Consider the following 20,890-nt stretch of genomic DNA (forward strand, 5'->3'; position numbering starts at 1 on the left):
GTGACTTTACCGAAAGAACCAAAGGGTATATAAATAATTAAGCGTCGCGACAAAGAGCGTGCCACACGCATGCACAGTAAACAACCGTGTTTGCTTGACGCTATCTCTGCCCTTTGCACAAAGGTAGTGTCCAGGCTTAAAGTTAAGGTTGTTCATTTAACCGGGTGTTGTACTTTCTTCATGACAGCTTGAAAATTGTGAGGTGCTTAAGTAAAGGAACCGGTTACGTTGGGTATATATATAGTATTTACCAAGTAGCCTAAATGCTGCCACCCCGCATGCTTCACCTAAGCTGTGGGTCTGCAAGGGAGGTCCGTCCCATCCACCCTCCACCCCCGGCCGTGTATCCCACGCAAATTCCGCGGGCAGTGCTCGTTTAACAAAAAAAACCAATGCAATTTATAATAAGCTTCAGATGTGATAGCTCTTTTTTTAATCCTATACATTTTTATGATGGACATTGTTGTTTGCCACGGGACAACGTTCCCCATTACTGTATATTAAATCAATAAACGAATCTGTTGGTCGCAAGTCAGCAAGCGAAACGATATTGGGCCAGTCCACGTGTGGGTTTTTCGGAGTTGGGCTGCCGCACGCTGCTGTGGGCACCTTCACAAGTGGAAATTGACGATGAGCCCGCAGTAGCGAAAGCCCAGAAAGAATAAAAGCTCAACACGCAGCCCATCGTGGAAGAGAAAAAAAACCTCACTGATGACAAAACCTACTCGTTAAATTGCACCGACGTGGGCTACATTCTAGCTGTGTGGCTTGGCAGCCAGTGTTCTGCTTATCGGTGCCACGTATCTCTCCCCGCGTTGGAATTTTTCTACAAGGCTAAATGTGGCCATGTTGACCCAGTGTTCAGATCATTTTCCCGTTGTTTGACGCTGTTATGCTGCCTCGAATCTACTGTCACGACGCTTCGCGGTCCACCCTAAATCGCATCCGCTGCACAAAAACATGGCAGCAGATGCGGATACCTGATGCATACATGTTAAAATAAAAACTCTCAAGCAGTGTGCAACTGTGGTTATCCAAAACAGACCGTACAACGTCCAACGACGCAATGCCCCAATCCACAAGTACGAAGGGGACATCACAGCGATACAACTCCGCTGCTCCTGACGACAAGGTTAATTGGCTTGACCAACCTCGGTGTGAAATTCTAGTTGATGCTCTGCATCTACATGAACAGTCATACGAAAGAAGTAAGACTGCGAAACTCGTGCAACAGCACTTCATACAAACCCACAGTTCCATAGAGAAGTGCTCCAACCACAAACTTCCCTGCCGATTTAAGGAAATAAAAGCATGGTATAAAAGAAGCAAACCAGGTGGCAAAAACCCCCTTTGCCGCAAATGCGTGCACATATGACAACCGGTCATGTTCGACTTTGCAACCGTCCACAGATTCACATTCTGGCGATGTGGCATCAAGGTCGGGATCGAACCTGCGACACACCAGGCGAGGCAGTTAACGTCTCGCCACTGCGGCGAACAGGGCCAGGGGAAGGTCTAATGAAACGTGCAATGTGTGTAACGCCGTTTAGTAGAGTGAGGACACAGAGTCACCGTGCCATCTACACGCGAGAGAAGTTCAATGTGCATACGTGCGTGTGACGTCAGCGTCACGGCCCAGGTTCTACAGTGGAAAAAGAAATAAGCAATTTGGTGTTTCCTGAGCTGTGCCAGGCCGGCTCAGCATGGTCGCGGCTCATCTGTGCAGTGGAAAACAAATGTTTTGAGACGGTGTGTGTAGGGGACTGTTTGACCAAGTGGCAGATGTGGGTCACAGTGCGGTGGGTAGTCAATAGGACTGGCCATTTCATCTCTCGTCTCGTTTCGCACCTCCCATCAGCACGGTTGGCTACGTGCATACATCCGTACATACGTTGCCGGATGTTTTCTTCTCTTTCATCTCGTAAGTTATTTTTGCTCTGATAGTTGTGATGCATACCCCGCCGGGATCCAGAGAGATCAGCAACCAACGATCCAAACAACAAACCGCAAAGCCTCTCACATCGCACACGCCGCGGGGAGGCCCTCATCCAGCAACGCGTTGACAACGAGGCCTCTGCGTGTGCACTGGATGCATCGTTTCGCTCACCCCTCCCCACAAGCCTGAGTGCCAAACGCCAGGGCGACTGCTTGGCCAATTTCGCCGGAATGTGAACCCAGCTGTTAGTGTGTGCGAGTGTGTGTGGTGTGTGTAGTGTGTGTCGTGGTGACGTCACCGCCACTTAGTGGCGAATGGCGGTTGTTGTGTTGTTGTTGTTGGTGTGTGTGGTGTGTGTAGTGTGTGTGTGTGGCGTGTGTAGTGTGTGTGGTGTGTGTAGTGTGGCGGTCAGCGCGCTGCGCTATGAACCCGGCGACCAGGGCTCGATTCCCGCTCACGGCCAACACCAGTGACGATTGTCTGAACTGGTCCTGGGCCTCTCCCCTAGGTCGACTCAGCCTCAAATGAGTACCTGGTGCGGTGTGCAAACTTCGCCACTGGGGAGACAAAGGCGGTCGGGCGTGGTGCTGGGGCCACCCACCCCCTCGTGTACCGTCCCGGCTTCCATAGGTGCTCGCTAACAGCACTTGCCCCTACAGTCTGTTGAGGCTACAAGGGGGATCTTTGTGTGCACGTGCTGCACATCGTTGCTCACTCTGGACAGGAATGTCTTTGTGTTGGAAGGTCAGAGGTCGTTGCGATCTGCCCATTCCCTAGCAGCAATCATCATCATCATTCCCTTCCTCCCCCCTAGCTCTCTCTCTCTCTGGTGTGTTTTCTTTTTTTTTGGTTGTGCCGCGCGTTTGTTCGGCACGATGTCCGACGTTTCGCATCACGAGCTGCTCAACGTCACGGTCCGCGTACAACGCCGCCGCTGTGAAGGGAAATGATTGAGCGGTGCTTTGGTGAACGTGGCGAAATGAATGCATATCTGTTCATCTCATAATCGAGCACTGTCCATTATATACACACGATTCTCGATCACCAGACTCGACATGCAGCAGTTGTGCCAATTGCACTTTAAAATCTTAAAGGTTTTTTTTTTGGGGGGGGGGGGGTTAGATAAACCGTTAACCCATCACCATCCGACACAGCCAATTGGTGAGGTTTGCCACGTAAACAAAACGTGACATTTAGTTTCGACTTGCGCACACCCGTGTGTTGGAGAGTATACCCGCAACATTTACAGTAGTGTGACGCTTCGCCGGTGACGACGACAACAACGAGCCTTCATCAGGCGATTTGCCAGGATTTTAGTTTTTTTTATCACGAACAATATTGGTCGCGGAAAGCCCACGCGTTGTTTAAACTGCACTTTAAATGTCACGCGAAAGAGAGAAGGCAGAGTGCAACTCCCCAAACAAAGTACGTGGCAGTACCCTCCCCTCCCCCATTTCCTGATCCACGATTTGCTTCGCGTGTTTATCCCCCCACCCACCCCCCACCCACCACGCTTCCACCTCCAGCCTCTCTTCCTCTCTGCCTTCATTACAAATACGAGGAGAGGGTGAAAAGAGCCCCCCCGCCCCCTGCTACTCCGTTGCAGAAGATTCCATTTTCTGCTGTTGCATCGAATTAGGACCCATGGCGAACAGAGCGGGTGCCTGCCCGTAACATCTGCCAAATTGTTTTGGTTAAGCTGTACTGCATGGGCGTTGCTACACAATTTACGCAAATAAACCCAACCCATTCGTCAATAACACCGCCTTTGAATGGATATATAAAGATAAAATCGGTGATGTTTTTTGGCAATTGTCCTTCTTCATAGCACGTCTGACAGTTCGCCAGCATCGGTTTAAGCAAGCGCTGATTCGACCAATGAGACATCGGTGGGTGTTGAAACCAGCCCACAGTTTGCTCGTATCGAACCAATGCTGCTGAAATGATGCCCTGCTAGAAGGCCGTTGTGTAAAATAATTCAATTTGTCTTTGTGGGCAGACAGATATGGAACGGGGTGTGTATTGTTTATTGTTACTTATATTCTACACAACGACCGGCAATCGTTGTTTCGTATTTTATGTCAACAAGTTGGCACTTCCTCGAAATGACTCATGCCTTCCTCGGGACGGTCGCAAACGTTCCAATGAATGCGAGCGGGCTTGAGCAGGATGCTTCACAATGCACCGCACGCATCTCTTGAGTTGATGCGGGCCAACTTCGAGGCAGTGTTCATTGTGCATCCGTGTATCGTTAGGTACGTACTGGGAGTCACACCGAGAGACTGAAAGGCACACGTGAATTAAATAATACACACCGCTTGGTGACATCAAATGTATGTATGTTGAACTTCTTTCGCACCGTACGTAGCCAACCATGCTTATCGGAGGTACGGGGGAAGGACAACAAACTGAACTCAAAACGCAGTTCTTAAGCAATGCGTTTGCAATCGAGATGATTTAAAAGTGCATAGCTTCAGTGGCTTCCTAATATCGGAAGGAAGAGCGTTCCAGACGGCCCCAGGAGAGCGCCTGAAAGCGCCACGCGACGCGGTGACCGCCGCCTTTGTTCGACGGCGAGCCAACAGCGATGAGATCCGCGCACGTGCGGGAGCGCGACGGAGCTGTTGCGTCACAAAGCCACGAGGGATGGCGACAGCTTGGGGGAGACTTTCATCCAGCAGTTGATGAACCATTGCTGATGGCAATGATGAAGTTTTCCTTGAGTTGTGCACCTTTTGGCGTCATCTGGTCCAACACCATGTGAGACTAGGCTCTAAGGAAAGCTGTCTCGGGTGTGGACCAATCAACTTCAAGGACAGTGCATACAACCAATTATCATATTTTTTACTGGCAAATGAGGTTCCCATGGAATGATGAAGTTCACTACATAGGTCTGTGCAGTTGTTACCTGGAGCTACACAGCGTGGTGGTCTGCAATTAGGTCCGACGTTTTTGCTCCACGTGCTGTGTGAGCATCTTTGGGAACTTCTTTTGGGGAGCAATTGAATTCCCGACGGTAGCTCCGAACACGTGGAGAGAAACGTCGGAAATGGTGCCGAACAGCTCGCGGCGTGAAGACATCTGGAGAGCTCGCATCGCCATGAGAACGTCAGGAAGCGCGAGTCATTAGTCCAGTACACTGAGATGTACAGGGCACGTGCGGCTATTGGCAGGCTGATAAGCCACTTCGTTGAGCTATCATTTTGTGGCCAAATCGATTCTGGAAAAGAAGCTAATAGCTCAGTGGGCTTTACCTGATAAGATCAAATAAATCAGTTTAGTTTTACTTCAATCTTGATTTGAAGCTTTCGTGACTGCCGGAATCCATACTCTTTGGGTCTTTCGGTAAAGTCACGTAGGTAGAATTTTTTTAGTTTTACTTGTAGAAACGTGTTGAAGTGATTTGTTTACCTTTCCCATACGTTGCACTCATATCGTATTTTTGCATCGTTTGTTGTAGCAACGCGGTGACCCGCTCCTACTTAACGTCTGGAAAAAAAGCGCTTACATCTCATGGGATTCCTCCAGTATCAAATACATATTCTGAGTATTTGAGCGAGCGTTTTTTTTTACGATGGACAGCGACACCGCGGCTTTGCCTCGCAACGCGCGGTGCCAATCGACTGTTCCCAAGATACGGTGGGGCCAGGGCAAACGGAAAGGGGCGTTCGCCTCAACAATGCTTTTGCCGTCGTTCTCAGGAAGCGTACTGGGGACGCATCTCCACATTCGCATCTCAAGTACCAGCCAGCAAGAGCCAATGTCATGGGCGCAGTCTGGGAGTCGAGGGGAGGCACGGGGGGGCAAGCACCCCCCCCCCCCCAAACTGGACACCTTTTATGAATTTTCAGTAGTTTACAATTAAGATAAGCAATTAATTATTTACATGCACCCACGAAGCGTAATGTGAGGGACAAAGCGAACAACTGCCCAAACCCAAACCCCTGCTTCTTAAACGACTCACCCACCCCCTCCCGCTATGTATCGATCAGTGGGGCCCCAGGCCGCATGCCTAATGGAGCACTCACTGTGAGTGAATCTATTTCGCGGAGTGCGCTGTGTCAAATCAATTGCATCAGCCTTCTTAATGTTCTGCACATGCATGGAATAATAATATCAATAATAACTACATTTCCTTTGGAAGGAAACGGGGTTGGATTTCCCGGAGCGGAAGGTTTTTGGGCGCGCTATTTAGAGACGGATTGTGTCATGCCAAGACATATACGATACATTGCTTAAGAGCACGCATACAACGTGAACAATCGCAATGATAATGTCACCTTGGAAATGCGCTTCACGGTATTTGAAGTCCGCTCTGTATTAAGGCGTTATCAGTCAATTCATGATCGTTTCAACATGAGAGGAAACCGGATCGCCCCATTGTGTGTGAGATCCACCCTGCCTCTGCAGTGCTGCATTACAGCCCACGCATGTGCGTTTGTACGCACACAAACCGCATTGTCAATCCACTGCTGGGCGAATGAAGCCCCCCAGTCCGCCTCCCCCGCCATGGGCGTTACGTGACCGTGATTTGCGGCGCTGGAAGGGCGCGTAACCGTGAATGGGAGGCCCAGGCCGGGTTCATTTTCTAAGTGCATACATCTATAAATAAATATTTCTGGCGATTGATGTTTTTGTTCGGTTGGACCGATGGCACGGTGTTCAAGCGGATACGCAGTGCGAGCGTCGCGCGCTGTTCATGGTGGACTCTGCCCAATAGTGGACGCTGGTGGTATTTTCCACCCTAAGTGGTACCCACCGACCCCCGTGGCTCAAGGTCCTATACACGTGCGAGTGCATTCCAATGTTGACCCCCACCCATCCCTGTGCCTCCACTGTGCCTTCTTCTTGCTTATATTTCCTGCCGAGGACCGCACACAGCTTCCACTTGCTCAGAAAAAACGTTGGCGTGGCCACTCCTCTCCGTTGGGGGAAATTCCACAATCCTAAGCCAATGTCGTAAATTCTACATTCCTATGACCGCTGTCAGTCTGTCTTTAGAAGAAAGCAAAAAAACACAACAGCTGTTGGCATCTCACCAAGTTTGCAGCGTTAGTAACTAATACTCTATTTAATCAATTAACAATTGTTTTTATTTTACCAGGTAAGGCCCACTGAGCTATGTAACTCTTTTTCGGAAGCGACCTGGCCACAAATGATAGCTCAACGAAGTGGCTCATCATGTGAGGATTTATCGCGGTCAAATAATCTAAATGCGTGTTTTTAAATGTGGAGGAAAAAACCCGGAGGACTCAGATAAAAATACACACGATCACGGAGAGAACATGCAAACTGCAAATATACCGCAGGCGTCAGGGTCAGGATTGAACCCATGGCCTCCTGTATACTAGGCGCGACAGTTAAAATCTCGTGACTCCGACAGATGTGACGATCAGAGTTGAATCTGGTCCGGGTTCAAACCCGTGGTTTCACCGTTTTGGTGAAGGGAGCCCGTCCAGGACTCGTTCAGTTATCACTCACCACTTATGTTAGCCGTGACCGAGAATTAAACTCAGGTCACTGAATTCATAGCGCAGTACACTCGCCACTGCACCACTGGTCAGCAACTCTGTGATGTATAAGGAAGTGTTAGTAACAAGGCTGGTAATGTTTGTGTATGTGTAGGTAGGTAGCTTGGCTAGGTTATGTAGCCCGCATGCCCAGCCACTGTATGCCCAAGCAGCGGCTTTTTGGCCGGACACAGGATGCTTTACAGACGCGGTACGGGCTCGAGAAGAGATGGACTGATATGGTACAGAAGGGCGTGGAGCTGATTATAGTTGATGATTGGTAACAGCGGTGTCAATATCGGCCTCTTTGTGGAGGAGGCTCGTGAAGGACGCTACTGGCCAGTTGGAGGTAGTCACTCTCCAGCAACAACGGAGGAGTGACGCTCACAACAACGCCTTGAGCGTGGGTGGCTAAAACGCAACAAGTTGGCATAGTGGGGAGCCCAGCTGGTGCATCTGGCAGTCATCTCAGTCAACCCGTAACACCCGGCTCTGTTCCGTGGTCTCCTGCTAGCGAGCCCTCGACCCTTCACACGGCCTCGAAGTGCACCTAGCCTGGCACGAGCGTCGTGGTGCCGTCACCGCCACTGAGTGACGAGCGGCGGTCGTTGTTGTAGTATTGGCCATATTCATATTGGCCATATTCAAGAATAGTAAGTGGGCTTGGACAGGGCACGTCGCGGTAAGGGATGATTCCCGGTCGTCGGGACTGACAGCAGAGCGGGCAGCCGAAGGAGCCGACGCTTGTGCGAGTGGCCCTGCGCGGAGACGGAACGATTAAATTAGATCACGTGGTTGGGGCAAGATTGCTGCATCGCGAGACCGAGAAAAAATGGATGCGCCTTTGAGAGGCTTTCATCCAGCAGTGGATAGCTCACGGCTAACGATGATGTTGACGAGTGCATTAGGTATGTACGTTGACCTCAGAGTGCGCGTCCAGCGATGGGATTTCATGTAAGTAGCAAACAGAGTACCGCATACAAGCAGCACGTGTGTTTGCATGGGGGCGTCGACGAGCATGCGTGCTCTCGATCGGCATCTCGCGGCGTCATGCGCAGGATCCACAATTCGATCGAAATCAAATACAGTAGAATCCATGAAATAGCGAGCCGAAACGAGAGCAGGGTGGAGCGCTGTTGGAAATCTTTGCCCCCCCCCCAACCCCCCATTTATATTACGTGGCCCCGCAACGAGGTAGGTGTATCAGAGGCACCGGGCACTCGGCGCACATGAATGGAACAGCGAAAGAAAAAAGCGCTGAAACGTTCAGAGTTGAAAATAACAACAACAAAAAACGCACGGAGAGAGATGCGTGCTTTGAGTGACACCGAGGCTGGCAAAAGCACATGCCGGTGTAATTTGTGCAAATGAATGCGCATGTGTCAAATCTACCGCTGGACGAACGTTTCCTTTGTTCGACGGGATGTGTGCGACCCTCATGCGCGTTGGTCAGTCCGGGTTGGACAAGTCCGGCTGGCGGGGAAGGGAACTGGGTCTGGTTCGGATATTTTCTGTCCACCGATGTTAGCCGTGCCCAAGGTTCTTAAACTCGCGATTAGCACGGTCGGCTACGTGCGGTGTGCGAAAGAAGTTCAACGTAGATGGGTGCATCGCGTTGCGCGCGCTAACCACTGCGCCACCGCTCCACACGCACGCAAATTAGAGTGCATTTGGTATGAATCAGGGGCCGTCCATAAATGGCGTGCGTGGGCTGTGAGTTTGAACTGAGATGCGATCCTCAGTGCTGTACCCGATCGGGGGAGCGTGAGGTGAAGGCTGTCTTTGTTTTGAATCTGCAAAGGACTTCTTCTCTGCCATCGCGAGCCACAGCAGCTCCTTGTGATGAGTTACTAAATGGCCTTTGATTGAGAGACGGGAACAAGCAGCAGAGAATGGCTGAGGTCAATTCATCACTGTGGTCAATGCCGATGATTGCGGCCACCGGACGAGCTGACCATTACTCTACGAGTCACGCCTCTGGCCAGCATAGTCCGATTCGAAAATCTTTTCCGAAAATAGTCTAAGTGATTTCCTGCTCAAATGATTGTGTATGTATTTTGAACTTTTTTCGCACCATACGTGACCAACCACGCTCAACGGAGGTGCTGGGGAAGGATAAAACAATAACTAATCACAAAAAGCAGTTCTAAATAAAGTCGTTTTCAACTTAGGTTTAAACGTGCATAACTCCAGTGGCTTCCTTTGTTTTGTATCGGAAGGAAGATCGTTCCAGACGACGGCAGAAGCACGCATCCGAAAGTGCGCGATGCGATAACAATCTTCGTCATTCATATTTTTGGGTTTTTTCGGTAAAGTCACGTAGGTAAAAAATTTAAACTAGGTGGAACCAGGTGGAACCTGAAGACGGAAGCTTGTGTTGCCTCCGAAACGTCGTGATTTTTATTTTACTTTTATTAATTTTAGTTTAAATTTTTTACGACGTTTCGGAGGCAACACAAGCTTCCGTTCCGTCTTCAGGATCCACCTGGTTTTACCTGAAGACGGAAGCTTGTGTTGCCTCCGAAACGTCGTGATTTTTATTTTACTTTTATAAAAACAATTTTTTTATTTTTTACCTACGTGACTTTACCGAAAAAAACCCAAGAATATGAATCCTTGCAGTCACGAAAGCTTCAAATCTAGAACTTCGTCCTTCACTTTATGAAGAAGCTCGACACGCAGTACCAACCGGAAAACATGGGATGTTTCCTTTCTTAGTCACGTCAATTATATTTTCCTTCAATGTTGGCACGATTCTGCCACTAAAAGCGCCATCACTTCAATACACAACATAACAGTAGAAAATTATAAATAATGAGAATATATATTTTTTTTGTAAAAGTGCATAACTCCAGCTGCTTCCGAATATCAGAAGGTTAAAGCGTTTCAGACGGCCGCAGAAGCGCATCCAGAAGCACGCAATGCAGTCAACCGTCTTTGTACAATGGCCAGCCAAAAGCCGCTGCGCGGATGACCAAAGTTCGCGTACTGCTGGTTTAAGTTCCTTGACGAGATCACCAGCGAGCTCTCGTGGTTGATTTGTGGCAAGCACTTTGTGTGTAATGAGGGCGACGTTAAAATGTAGTGTGGCCTCGTGGCATCGAGGCAATGCTCACTTCCAATTTACAGCCCCGAGTCAGTGGCAGGAATTCCGCATTCATATTGTGGGGACGAGTTTATCCACAAGACAAACACTGTTGACTTCCCCACAAAGTGCTGCTCATTTTAGCGACCCCCCCCCCTACCCCCAGAAGGATGATGATGGGACGAGTTAACCAAACAACCGACCGAGGATTTGAACTCGCAACTTTCCCATCGCCGCTCACTATGCCCGCTGAGCAACGTGGCTGGAATTTCTTATCGCCATCTTGCACTGCATACGATAAGCGCGAATACCAAATGTACTGCATTTTTATTTTAATAATTTAAACGTCCGACTTCCTTAAATGTGGTTAATACCACAACACTATAAGCGTTCTGCTTGATTCCGCAAACGATTGAATTCCGTAAAAGTGATGAGAAAAAACATCTAATCGCAAATAAAATATGTAATTAGTGCGGGCTGAAAAACAAATAGAATTAATAACGCACGACATTTTTTTCTGTTGGGATGGCTTTTGTTGCCATTATGAAAATGCAAAATGGATCCATATAGGGTCAAAGGTTACATTCCTTTCCATGCATTATGAGGATCCCATAGGCATGCAGCAACAGAAAACATTGATTACTGAACTGATAAGCCCTAATAAGGGTATAAACTGTCTTCTTGGTTCTTTCGGTAAAGTCACGTAGAAGGGAAATAATAAAATAATAAAAATAAAACATAATAAAATAATTCTCACGACGTTTCGGCCACAACGCAAGCAGCCGTCTTCAGGTGGAGAACAGGTCTGTCAAGTAGACAGAGTCTGAATGGCACGCTCCAGGCTTGGAGCGACTATTTATGCCCCTCCATCCCAGCATAAATAGTCGCTCCAAACCTGGAGCGTGCCATTCAGACTCTGTCTACTTGACAGACCTGTTCTCCACCTGAAGACGGCTGCTTGCGTTGTGGCCGAAACGTCGTGAGAATTATTTTATTATGTTTTATTTTTATTATTCTATTACTTCCCTTCTACGTGACTTTACCGAAAGAACCAAGAAGATGAATCCCTGCAGTCACGAAAGCTTTAAATCGAAATTTAGGGTATAAACTGGTTTACAGTTTTGTATTTATTGCACTGCTGCCTGTTGCTTGTTCACAATTATCGTGGTTTTTTTGGCTTGGTGAGCCAAATCGACAAAATGGCCACACGTGCAGTTGTTTTGATAGTGTGGTCTGCATCAGGCTGAGTGAGAGCTCTTGTACATGCAATGTACATATTTGTGTGTTGCTAAATCTGGCAGTGTTCTTCACTAATTTTAAGAGGGTGGCCACTTTGGCCTATATGCCATCACCAGTGTGATGGCCGCCACACATTTCAAACCATTGGGTTTGACAGCACGATGGGGTTGTTTTCACTCTCTGTGTATTGTCGGGGTTCGGACATCAGGGGCCGTACTAAGGGCCACTAGGGGACCGCCAGTGACCCCGTGGGCCTTGCTCTAGCATTGTCAGAGCTGACACCTGACATTCAAGTATTATCACCACCAACCACTACAATATAGGCTGTGGCCTTCTACTTGGTACATTGTCGACGCGTTCCCTTTACAGTCTCATCACCATCTGGCTTCATGCCATGCTGACAGAAGGCACTGCACTAGAGGGAGGCACAGACAGCCCCCTTTAGAAGGTGCTTGGCCTACTCTTCCATGCTAGCCAGACGTGTTGTAGGACGTTGACGTACCCACACTTTACCCTACCACACGTGACCTGCCGAGCAACTAACGGTGGTGTTCCCATCTATACTGCTGAGTGGGCAGATGCTGTTAACGGCGGGGGCAGAGGGATTTGGGGGGGAGGGGGTCATCGTAAAAATACATTCCCATTGTTTACCTGCCACGCCAGGATATCGAATAAAACCCGGCACAATCTCTTGGTTGAAAGTCCAGCGTGGAAACCATTACACCGTGGCAGCATTTCTTATCGTGCATTATAATTGGCGTTTCGTCGTATAAAACGATTCTCTGTGCGCTCTTGTATTATTTCCAAAGTAGCAGCAGCACAGGAGGTGAAACAGAAGGAATTGTTCCGGATAGACCCGAGGGATATCAACTGAAATGTATTTGCAAAGTGTTTTCGTGCGTGGGTGTGACATTTTTCAGATGGCCTGCAAATCTGCGTTGCGTGTGCCCCCGTGTAATGCAACGAGTCGTGAGGTTAATGTAATCTCCACAATTGCATCAGTTAATCTATGCTCGCGTGTGTGGGCGCAATTTTTCAACAACATATTGCACACAACTTATTTACGAAATGCACTTCTGTGTCGGGAATGTGTGGTATGCATATGTGTGTTGCTGTGCGTGTGTGTGTGTAGTTTGCCAGAAGCCGTGGCGGTGGGGGTTGGTAGCGATGCTGGTTAGAGCACTGCGCTACGAACCCGGTCACCCGAGTTTGATTCCCGCTCACGTTCAACACCAGTGGAGATTATCTGAACTGGTCCTGCGCCTCCCCCCTAGGTCGATTCAGCCTCAAATCAGTACCTGGTGCGGTGTGGCGACATCGCTACTGGGGAGACAAAGGCAGCCGGGCATAGTGCTGGCCACCTACCCCCTCGTGTGCCGTGCCGGCCTTCATAGGTGCTCGCTAACGGCACTTTGCTCCTACAGCCTAAGGCTACACGGGAGGGATCTTTGTCTTTGTATTTTCACGTCTGAATTTTCCGAAACAGCAAACACTTGTGTGGACACATGCGGTGGTGGTGTCAAATGCTTCGCAATCCTCAAACCATGAAAAGCCAACTAAGTCACCCACATTTGGCTTCTAACACAACCCAAGGGACGCACTCACAATCTCCGAATGTGCTCATCATTTACCGGCAGGGCAGGCTCAGGGCATGATGATTTTTTTTATTACACGCTTTTATTTAACTCTGTCTGTTGTTGTTGTTGTAGTATCCTCAAATCTTGTAACTCAATTTGCACTTCCCAATATGGTATCGACTGCAAACTTGGTATACTTATGTCATACTGATGACAATACTATATTCTATCATAAAAATAAAGTTTTTTTAAACATTCATTTTTATATGCTATGTTTCGCCTTGGGGGGGCGGGGGGCGGGAGATGGTGCCAACTCACCTTGTGTCTCGATCGAGCCTCCCTGAAACTTGGTATCTTGAGGATAAAATAATTGCCACAGAATGGCTATGAACAAGTTAAGATGAAGGGTTACAAATAAGTGAACTTCTTTTATATTTTACACATGCACACGCTGTCAAGACGTTAATGGCACAACACATCACCATGCCTTCCTTCTGCTTGAGCTTACATTTGTTGCAAAGTTGACATCTGGCCGTTAAGGTCTGCTTTTTCAATCTCATCTCCCCCCGCATCTGGCTTTAGGTTGACCCATCATAACCTGCCCTCGTCCACTCTGCACCTTCCCATTATAACCTGGTTTGCCATAAAATCTTCAACGATTTTCTCCCGCATTATGTTATCAACTTGCAAATTGCCTGCCCTATCCTTATATGATCTTAATACCATTTTCTGCATACAACTACATCAAAAACCCATGGGGTTATTTCCTCGTTGCTTTGTTAAAGTCCAGCTGGCTTACCCATACAGCAGCACTTGTGAAGGCAATTCTGATTAACACCCCCCCTTGGTGCTGTTGATCCTGCATAATGCATGGGCATAATATGACTTTGAAACCCCCCCCGCCCACCTCCTACGCATTTTTCCATGAATATGCTAAATTCCTCTTCATATGCACATTCTTTTTGTTAAGGCGCTCTTCCACCTCCAACCCAGTTTATATATAAGCTCCTAGCTTGGTAGTGTCTCATTCTTCACCTGAAGACGGCTGCTTGCGTTGTAGCCGAAACGTCGTGAGAATTATTTCATTTTATTATGTTTTATTTTTATTATTTTATTACTTCCCTTCTACGTGACTTTACCGAAAGAACCAAGAAGATGTGTTTATCAAGTTGCGTGTTATGGCCAAAGTCTTTGACGCTTTCGACTTTCTGCCAGAACCCACAGCTGCAGCCGCTGCGAGCACAGTCGACATGGGACGTCCAAGATCTGCCTTAACACTCGACGAGTATCGCACTAACTTGGCTGACGTCTTCCCCTTGCTTGGGAGGCTTGTGCAGACCAGTCCAATGGCTGTCCTCAGGAAACCGGTCTTAATCTAGCCTACGCTTGTGCAATTCTCACCGCAACCTTTCTAGACTGACGGTATCTACAACACTCGTCATATGCCACGTCCCCTTTCGGTCTCACGCATTGCCTATATCCTGTCTTGCCACAACAACAAAAAAAACCTCTTAACATCCGTCTCACACAAGGTTGCTCAAATGACAACAGCTCTTTGAATTGCTTACAATTCCAGCTCTCCGACCCATACACTCGGAGCGTGGTGGAGTTGCTGTACAGTCGAATAACCCCCCACTATCCGCACGGCATGGGGAGGCCCTCATCCAGTAGTGGATGAATACAAGCGCTGTACATGTGCACATTATCGCCAGAGGTTCAGCGAGCCACTGGTTTGTGAGAAACAAAAAATACGCAAACAATATCCCTCCTCTCCACGCAAAAAAAGAAGAGCATTTTTTATTTTCACATCCCATCGGCCATCACGGCCTTCTGGGGAGTAGAAGTTTTTCGGCCAGCATTATTGGTTCAACGCAAGCAAAACATACTCTGGACCAGTTGCAACATTTAAGTGTGTCTCATCGGTAAAGTAAGGCTCGCTTCAACCAAATGCTGGTGGGTGTTGTGTTTGTGAAAGTCGTGACCCCTCCGGATGTCTCGGAGACACGTGTTCGTAATCAGGGGTGGAATGCGTCCCTCCATCAACCGTCAGCAAAAAGCGCTCTCTCTCTCTTACATTCTTTCCTCCCATTGCTTGTACTGTATGAGTGCCACAGTTTATACAACGCTGCATTAATTAATGGAGGGGTCACGGTGGCGAGATGTTAACTACCTTGCCTAGTATACATGAGGTCGTGAGTTCGATCCCGACCCTGATGCCTGCTTTATATTTGTAGTTTGCGTGATCTCTCTCTCTCTCTCCACATTTAGAGTCAACGTGCGTTTAGAGTATTTGGCTGCTATCCATTTCCACGTGACAAGCCGCTTTGTTGGGCTATCATTTGTGATGGCCACGTTGCTTCTGACAAAAGAGCTACATAGCTCAGTGGGCCTTACCTGGTAAAATAAAAATAAAAAATGGTTTAGGTGTGTTTATAATATTGCCCTGTACCACAGTGTAGTGTTTTGTTGCACACTCGAAATGAAGGACGTGGCAGGTGCTCCAAATCGAGGGCAAGCACATTTATTTATTGTAGTTAATATCAATCTTGTGAAGAACCGCACCGTCACTCTGTAAAATGCAACAGCGCGTGTTACACGCAGCAAATCTTCCGAGACGCCATTAACCACGTGGCTGGTTTACACGTGCGGTTATTCATTAACCCTGCCAGCCACCTTCAGGCCCAACTCAGTCATCACATGCTGCTGTACACACATGCATTGATGCACTGCACAGCACATCAGGACCTTCACAGAACCACACTTTACTCCCTTGCTGCACAAGGATATAATTAAAAGAGTGATCAATTCCTAATGTGCCACAGTTTTCTCCTCTGTGCCTGTAGAGCGAGCACTAGCGATGTGTGTTCGGGTTTAACCGAGCCATGCTCTCTAATGAGGCCTGACCGTTTCGCTCCACGTGCTGGTGACTTCTCCAGGAGCTGAGTTCGAGAATTAAAGAGGCTTCCCAAACAGCTCCTGGAGTTCTCGCGAAAATATCAAATTCCCGTGTGAACCTCCCCAACCCACCCCGTGTCACGTCGAGTGAAACGTCGGACGTGACACAACATTTACAATCTGGGTACGACGTTTTGCCAGTAATTACAATCAGCATCATCAGGCCACAGCCAGATTGTAATAATTGGCAAAACGTCGTACCCAGATTGTAAATGTTGTGGATTTGCTCTCCAACACACCAGTGTGCTGTACTAGTAACGAATTGGCACGTTCTGTTTACGTGAGAAACCTTACGAATTTGCTGTGTCGGGTGGTGGCGGGTTTAATGACACATTTATATTTACGCGATCAAACCCAGAAAACCTGCATTATGGGTGAAATGTGCATGTCGCATGCAGTTGCCCGATAGTCTGTGTGGATCGCCAGGGGTGTGTGAGTGTGTGCCGTGAGATGATTGATGCAGTGGTTACCGCACTGCGCTGCTGACCAAGCGACCCAAGTTAGATTCCCGGCCCAGGTTCACGTCAGTGGCCTCCTGGGTCGACTCAGCCTCAAATGAGTACCTGGTGCAGTGTAAACATCGCCGTTGGGGAGGTGCTGGCCACCCACCCCTTCGTGTGCCGTGTCGGCTTTCATAGGTACTCGCTAAACAGCACTTGCCCCTCAAGTCTGTTAAGGCTACACGGGTGATCTTTGGCATTTTCAATCAATCCCTTAAGCCAAAAACCGCCTCGTGTGGACTTTCAATTGTATACTGCACGCAACATAATACCGTCATCATGCTCTGCAACGCTACTGCGGATTATATTGCGTTACGTTTTTGAAAGTTTCCCATTTAGTTTAGTAACGACCCATTAATAAGAGAGAGATTGAGGGACCTTGCCCTATGACACGCTAGTTCACATTCACCAGCAGTGCTTTATAACAACCCGGCCTGACGATTCTCATGAGGCACTGAATTTGGAAATCGGTCCAGAGTTTGTTTGTTATCGAACCACTGCTGCTGGGAAGGAAATAAAAAACGTGTAAAAAAAACACCCACCCACTAGCAATATATTTGTTACGTACAGAGACATATGAGAAGGACGTATTTCGTCCGCAAAGGGGATGTTAAATTGACCTTGGGTAACACATGGTGATAAAAAAAACCCTGCTTTGTTGACCCAGTGGCAATAGCAAACAGTTGGTCAAGTCCCGACTGTTTCAACACAACTTTCCAACTCTCGTGTTTTCCCTCTTTTCCCACGTGGCTTTTTTCTCTCAATAAGAGCTCCACAAAACATCACTTCAAATTGTAGGCCCTGGTAAAAAAAAAACCCAAGCCGAGGATAAGCAAACAATGAAAGTTGGGCTGGGTGACATGCCACACGGATAAGGCCTACAGAGAGTCAGAAGGTAGGGAAATCACTAGCCTCTGTCGTTAGGGCAGAGGCTAGTACGTACTGGTGTGCTGTTGGCTAGTTTTGTTAGGCTTAGTTATGATTACGGGTAGGGCTAGTGTTGGGCAGTGGTTAGGATTAGGGTTAGAGTTTAGTACCGGGGTCTGTTGGACTGATACGTTTAAATGTCGGGTTCGTGTTTGGTTGGGTAGTGTGGTGAGAGTCCAGAGTATTTTTAGTGCATGGTTGGCGATTTAGGGGTATGGCTATTACTCGTATCTCGTTCACTAGTAGCGTTCACTTCTGTCCTCCAAAATCTAACAATTTGGCAACTCCACCTTTGTTGTATTTTTCCATGTGTGTTGTCACAGCGATGCTTTCTCAAAGTGGGGTACGATTTATTTGTCCCTCCATTGAGCTTTCCCCCACGTTGACCGACGTCTCTTTTGGCCGACCTCACCAGCGCACTATTGTTCTGCATTGAACTGCATCACAACATTGCACAGTAGATGTGATGCTCCGATGCTTGTCTTCCAGAGGCGCCATGGTGGCCAGATGTTAACTACCTCGCCTGGTATGCAGGTTGTGGGGTCAATCCCAATCCTGGCGCCTGTATATTTTGAGTTTGCATGTCTCTCTCCCCGTGAGCGCGTGGATTTTTCTTCGGGTCCTCCTGTTCCTCCCTCCACGCGTTTAGTGCCTGTGGCTGCTATGAATGGCCACGTGCTAAACCACTTCGTTGAGCTATCATTTATGGCCAGGTCGCTTCTGAAAAAAAGCTATATAGCTCAGTGGGCCTTCCCTGGTAAAAAAAAAGTTTAGTTTAGACTTTGCAGCAGTGAGCACTGGTGATTATTCTGTGCTGATGAGTCCTAATGAGAATGAAACCGGTCCACAGTTGTTCATCCCTGGGGTCACTGCTGCTGGTCAGTTGGTCACATTTACTGAAATGTATTTTCATGGTGACCTCAGAGATAGGGACGACAACAGCCTTATTCAGGAACTATTGATGGTTGTGGGGGTGCAGATGGCGGGTGGGGGGCCCAGGGAGGGGGGAGATTGACCGCGATGAGTCACAATGTTAAAAAATACGATGAGCTATGAAGCTCTTTTCACAGATGTCCAGAGTGCAAATTATAGGAAAGGTAGGCAAGTCACTAAAAGAAATAAGTATACACAAATGTATTGACAACAACTAACTCACAGCCACAACTCGCTTTTATGTTTTGATATTTAAAAAAAACTGTAGATGGTTTGTAAACAATATTATATTCTCATTGCTTAGAATTTTCTACTGTTATGTTGTGTATTGAAGTGATGGTGCTTTTAGTGGCAGAACCGTGCCAAAATTACAGAAAAAGATAATTGACTTGACGTGACTGAGAAATGAAACATCCCATGTGTTCCGGTTGGTACTGCGTGTCGAGCTTCTTCATAAAGTGAAGGACGAAGATTGTAATCGCATCGCGCGCTTTCGGATGCATGCTTCTGCGGCCGTCTGGAACGATCTTCCTTCCGACATGAGGAAGCCACTGGAGCTATGCACGTTTACATCTAGATTGAAAACTAATTTCTTAAAACTGCTTTTAGTGATTAGTTTGTTGTCCTTCCCCCACACCTCCGATTAGCACGGTTGGCTACGTACGTTGTGAAATAAGTTCAACGCACGTGCATATTTCAGTGACTGATGAAGAGCTCCCGTCAGTCGCGCGAGGAGTTCCCCAACAATCTTCCAAGCAACGCAGAGCGAACCGTGGCAAACAACAAATACAAACATTCAACAATTCCTGACACCACGTGGGCAACGGCTCGAAAATCTCGTGGAAGCGCTGCTTTTCCTCACGTGCACGCGCACCGCTTGGTGTGTGTGTGTGTACGCGCGTGTGTGTGTGTGTATATGTGCGTGTGTGTGTGTACGTGTGTGTGTGTGCGCGTGCGTGTGTGTGTGTATGTGTGTGTATGTGTGTGTGTGCGCGTGCGTGTGTGTGTACGCGCGTGTGTGTGTGTGTGTACGCGCGCGTGTGTGTGTGTGTATATGTGTGTGTGTGTGTGCACGCGTGCGTGCGTGTATGTGTGGGGAGCGGTAGTGTAGCGGTTAGCCCGCTGCGCTACAAATCCAGCCACCTGAGTTCGATTCCCGCTCATGGGCAACACCAGTGACGATTATCTGAACTGGTCCTGGACCTCCGCTAGGTCGACCCAGCCTCAAATTCCTACCTGGTGCGGTGTGTTAACACCGCCACTCGGGAGACAAACGCGACCGGGCGTGGTGCTGGCGACCCCCCCACCTTGTGTGCCGTGCCAGCCTTCATAGGTGCTCGCTCACGGCATTTGCCCCAACGGTCCTTTAAGGCTACACGGGGGATCTTTGTCTTTGTGTGTGTGTTTGTGTTCCGTCAGTGGCTGATCGCCTGCGTCGTGTCCCTGGTCGTCCGCTTCGGCTGGGGCTTCCCGGACGATCCCCTGGTGGCGTGGCGCTGCCTGCTCAAGTGTCTCCCCGTGCTGGCGCTCATCCCCTTCGCCCGGCAACGCGGGGGCCCCGCGGGGGGACGCTGCGTCGCCCTCGGACTCGCCGCCTCCGTCGTGGGTCAGCGAGACGCCCACACGCCCCCCCCCCCCGTCCATCTACCTACTGACCTACCCACACACCTGCCCCACCCACCTTGAGCAATTGTTGGTGCCGGTTCTGGCTCGCTTCCCGCTCGTCTGTGGGTTTCCCGAGCCTCTAAGTGATCTAAGGAAATTGCGTGCGTGATAAATTTGTAACTTTCGCTTTTAACTTTGAAATACCCAGCCGCCTGTCATACCCACCTGTCTATCTGCATACCTGTCTGCCAGCCTGCATATTCATCTACCTACTGACCCACATACATAGCTTTTAATATACCTACTGACCTATCTATCTGATACCTATAAAACTGCCTGTATGTCTACCTGCCCGTCAACCTTTCTACATGCCTACTCTTCTGCACACATATGTGTATACCCATTGGCCTACCCAAATATCTGCCTACTTATTCACCTATATGCCAGCCTGCCTACTCGCTTATAAATCTGCCCACACGTTCTATATAGAACCCATTTGCCCAGACCTATGTTTTACAAACGAATTCCATCGGCTTGCGAAAACACCGTGCTTGCTCACGTACTTTTGGGGGAAAAAAACGTATACTCGTTGAAATTCAACGGTGACAATTCAATAAGTCCAT

General features: G+C 48.4%; 1 protein-coding gene across 1 annotated transcript in view; it reads left to right on the forward strand.

Moving 5' to 3' along the window:
• LOC144936550 (lysoplasmalogenase TMEM86B-like) overlaps positions 1–20,890 on the forward strand; it is a 41,283-nt gene that overhangs the window by 8,392 nt on the left and 12,001 nt on the right. The window contains exon 2 of the mRNA XM_078863742.1: positions 20,082–20,268. Within this exon, the coding sequence (XP_078719868.1) occupies positions 20,082–20,268 (187 nt within the window). The remainder of the gene's footprint in view (positions 1–20,081; positions 20,269–20,890) is intronic.

Source organism: Lampetra fluviatilis, chromosome 16 (genome assembly GCF_964198595.1).
Source record: "Lampetra fluviatilis chromosome 16, kcLamFluv1.1, whole genome shotgun sequence".
Taxonomy (NCBI): Eukaryota; Metazoa; Chordata; class Hyperoartia; order Petromyzontiformes; family Petromyzontidae; genus Lampetra; species Lampetra fluviatilis.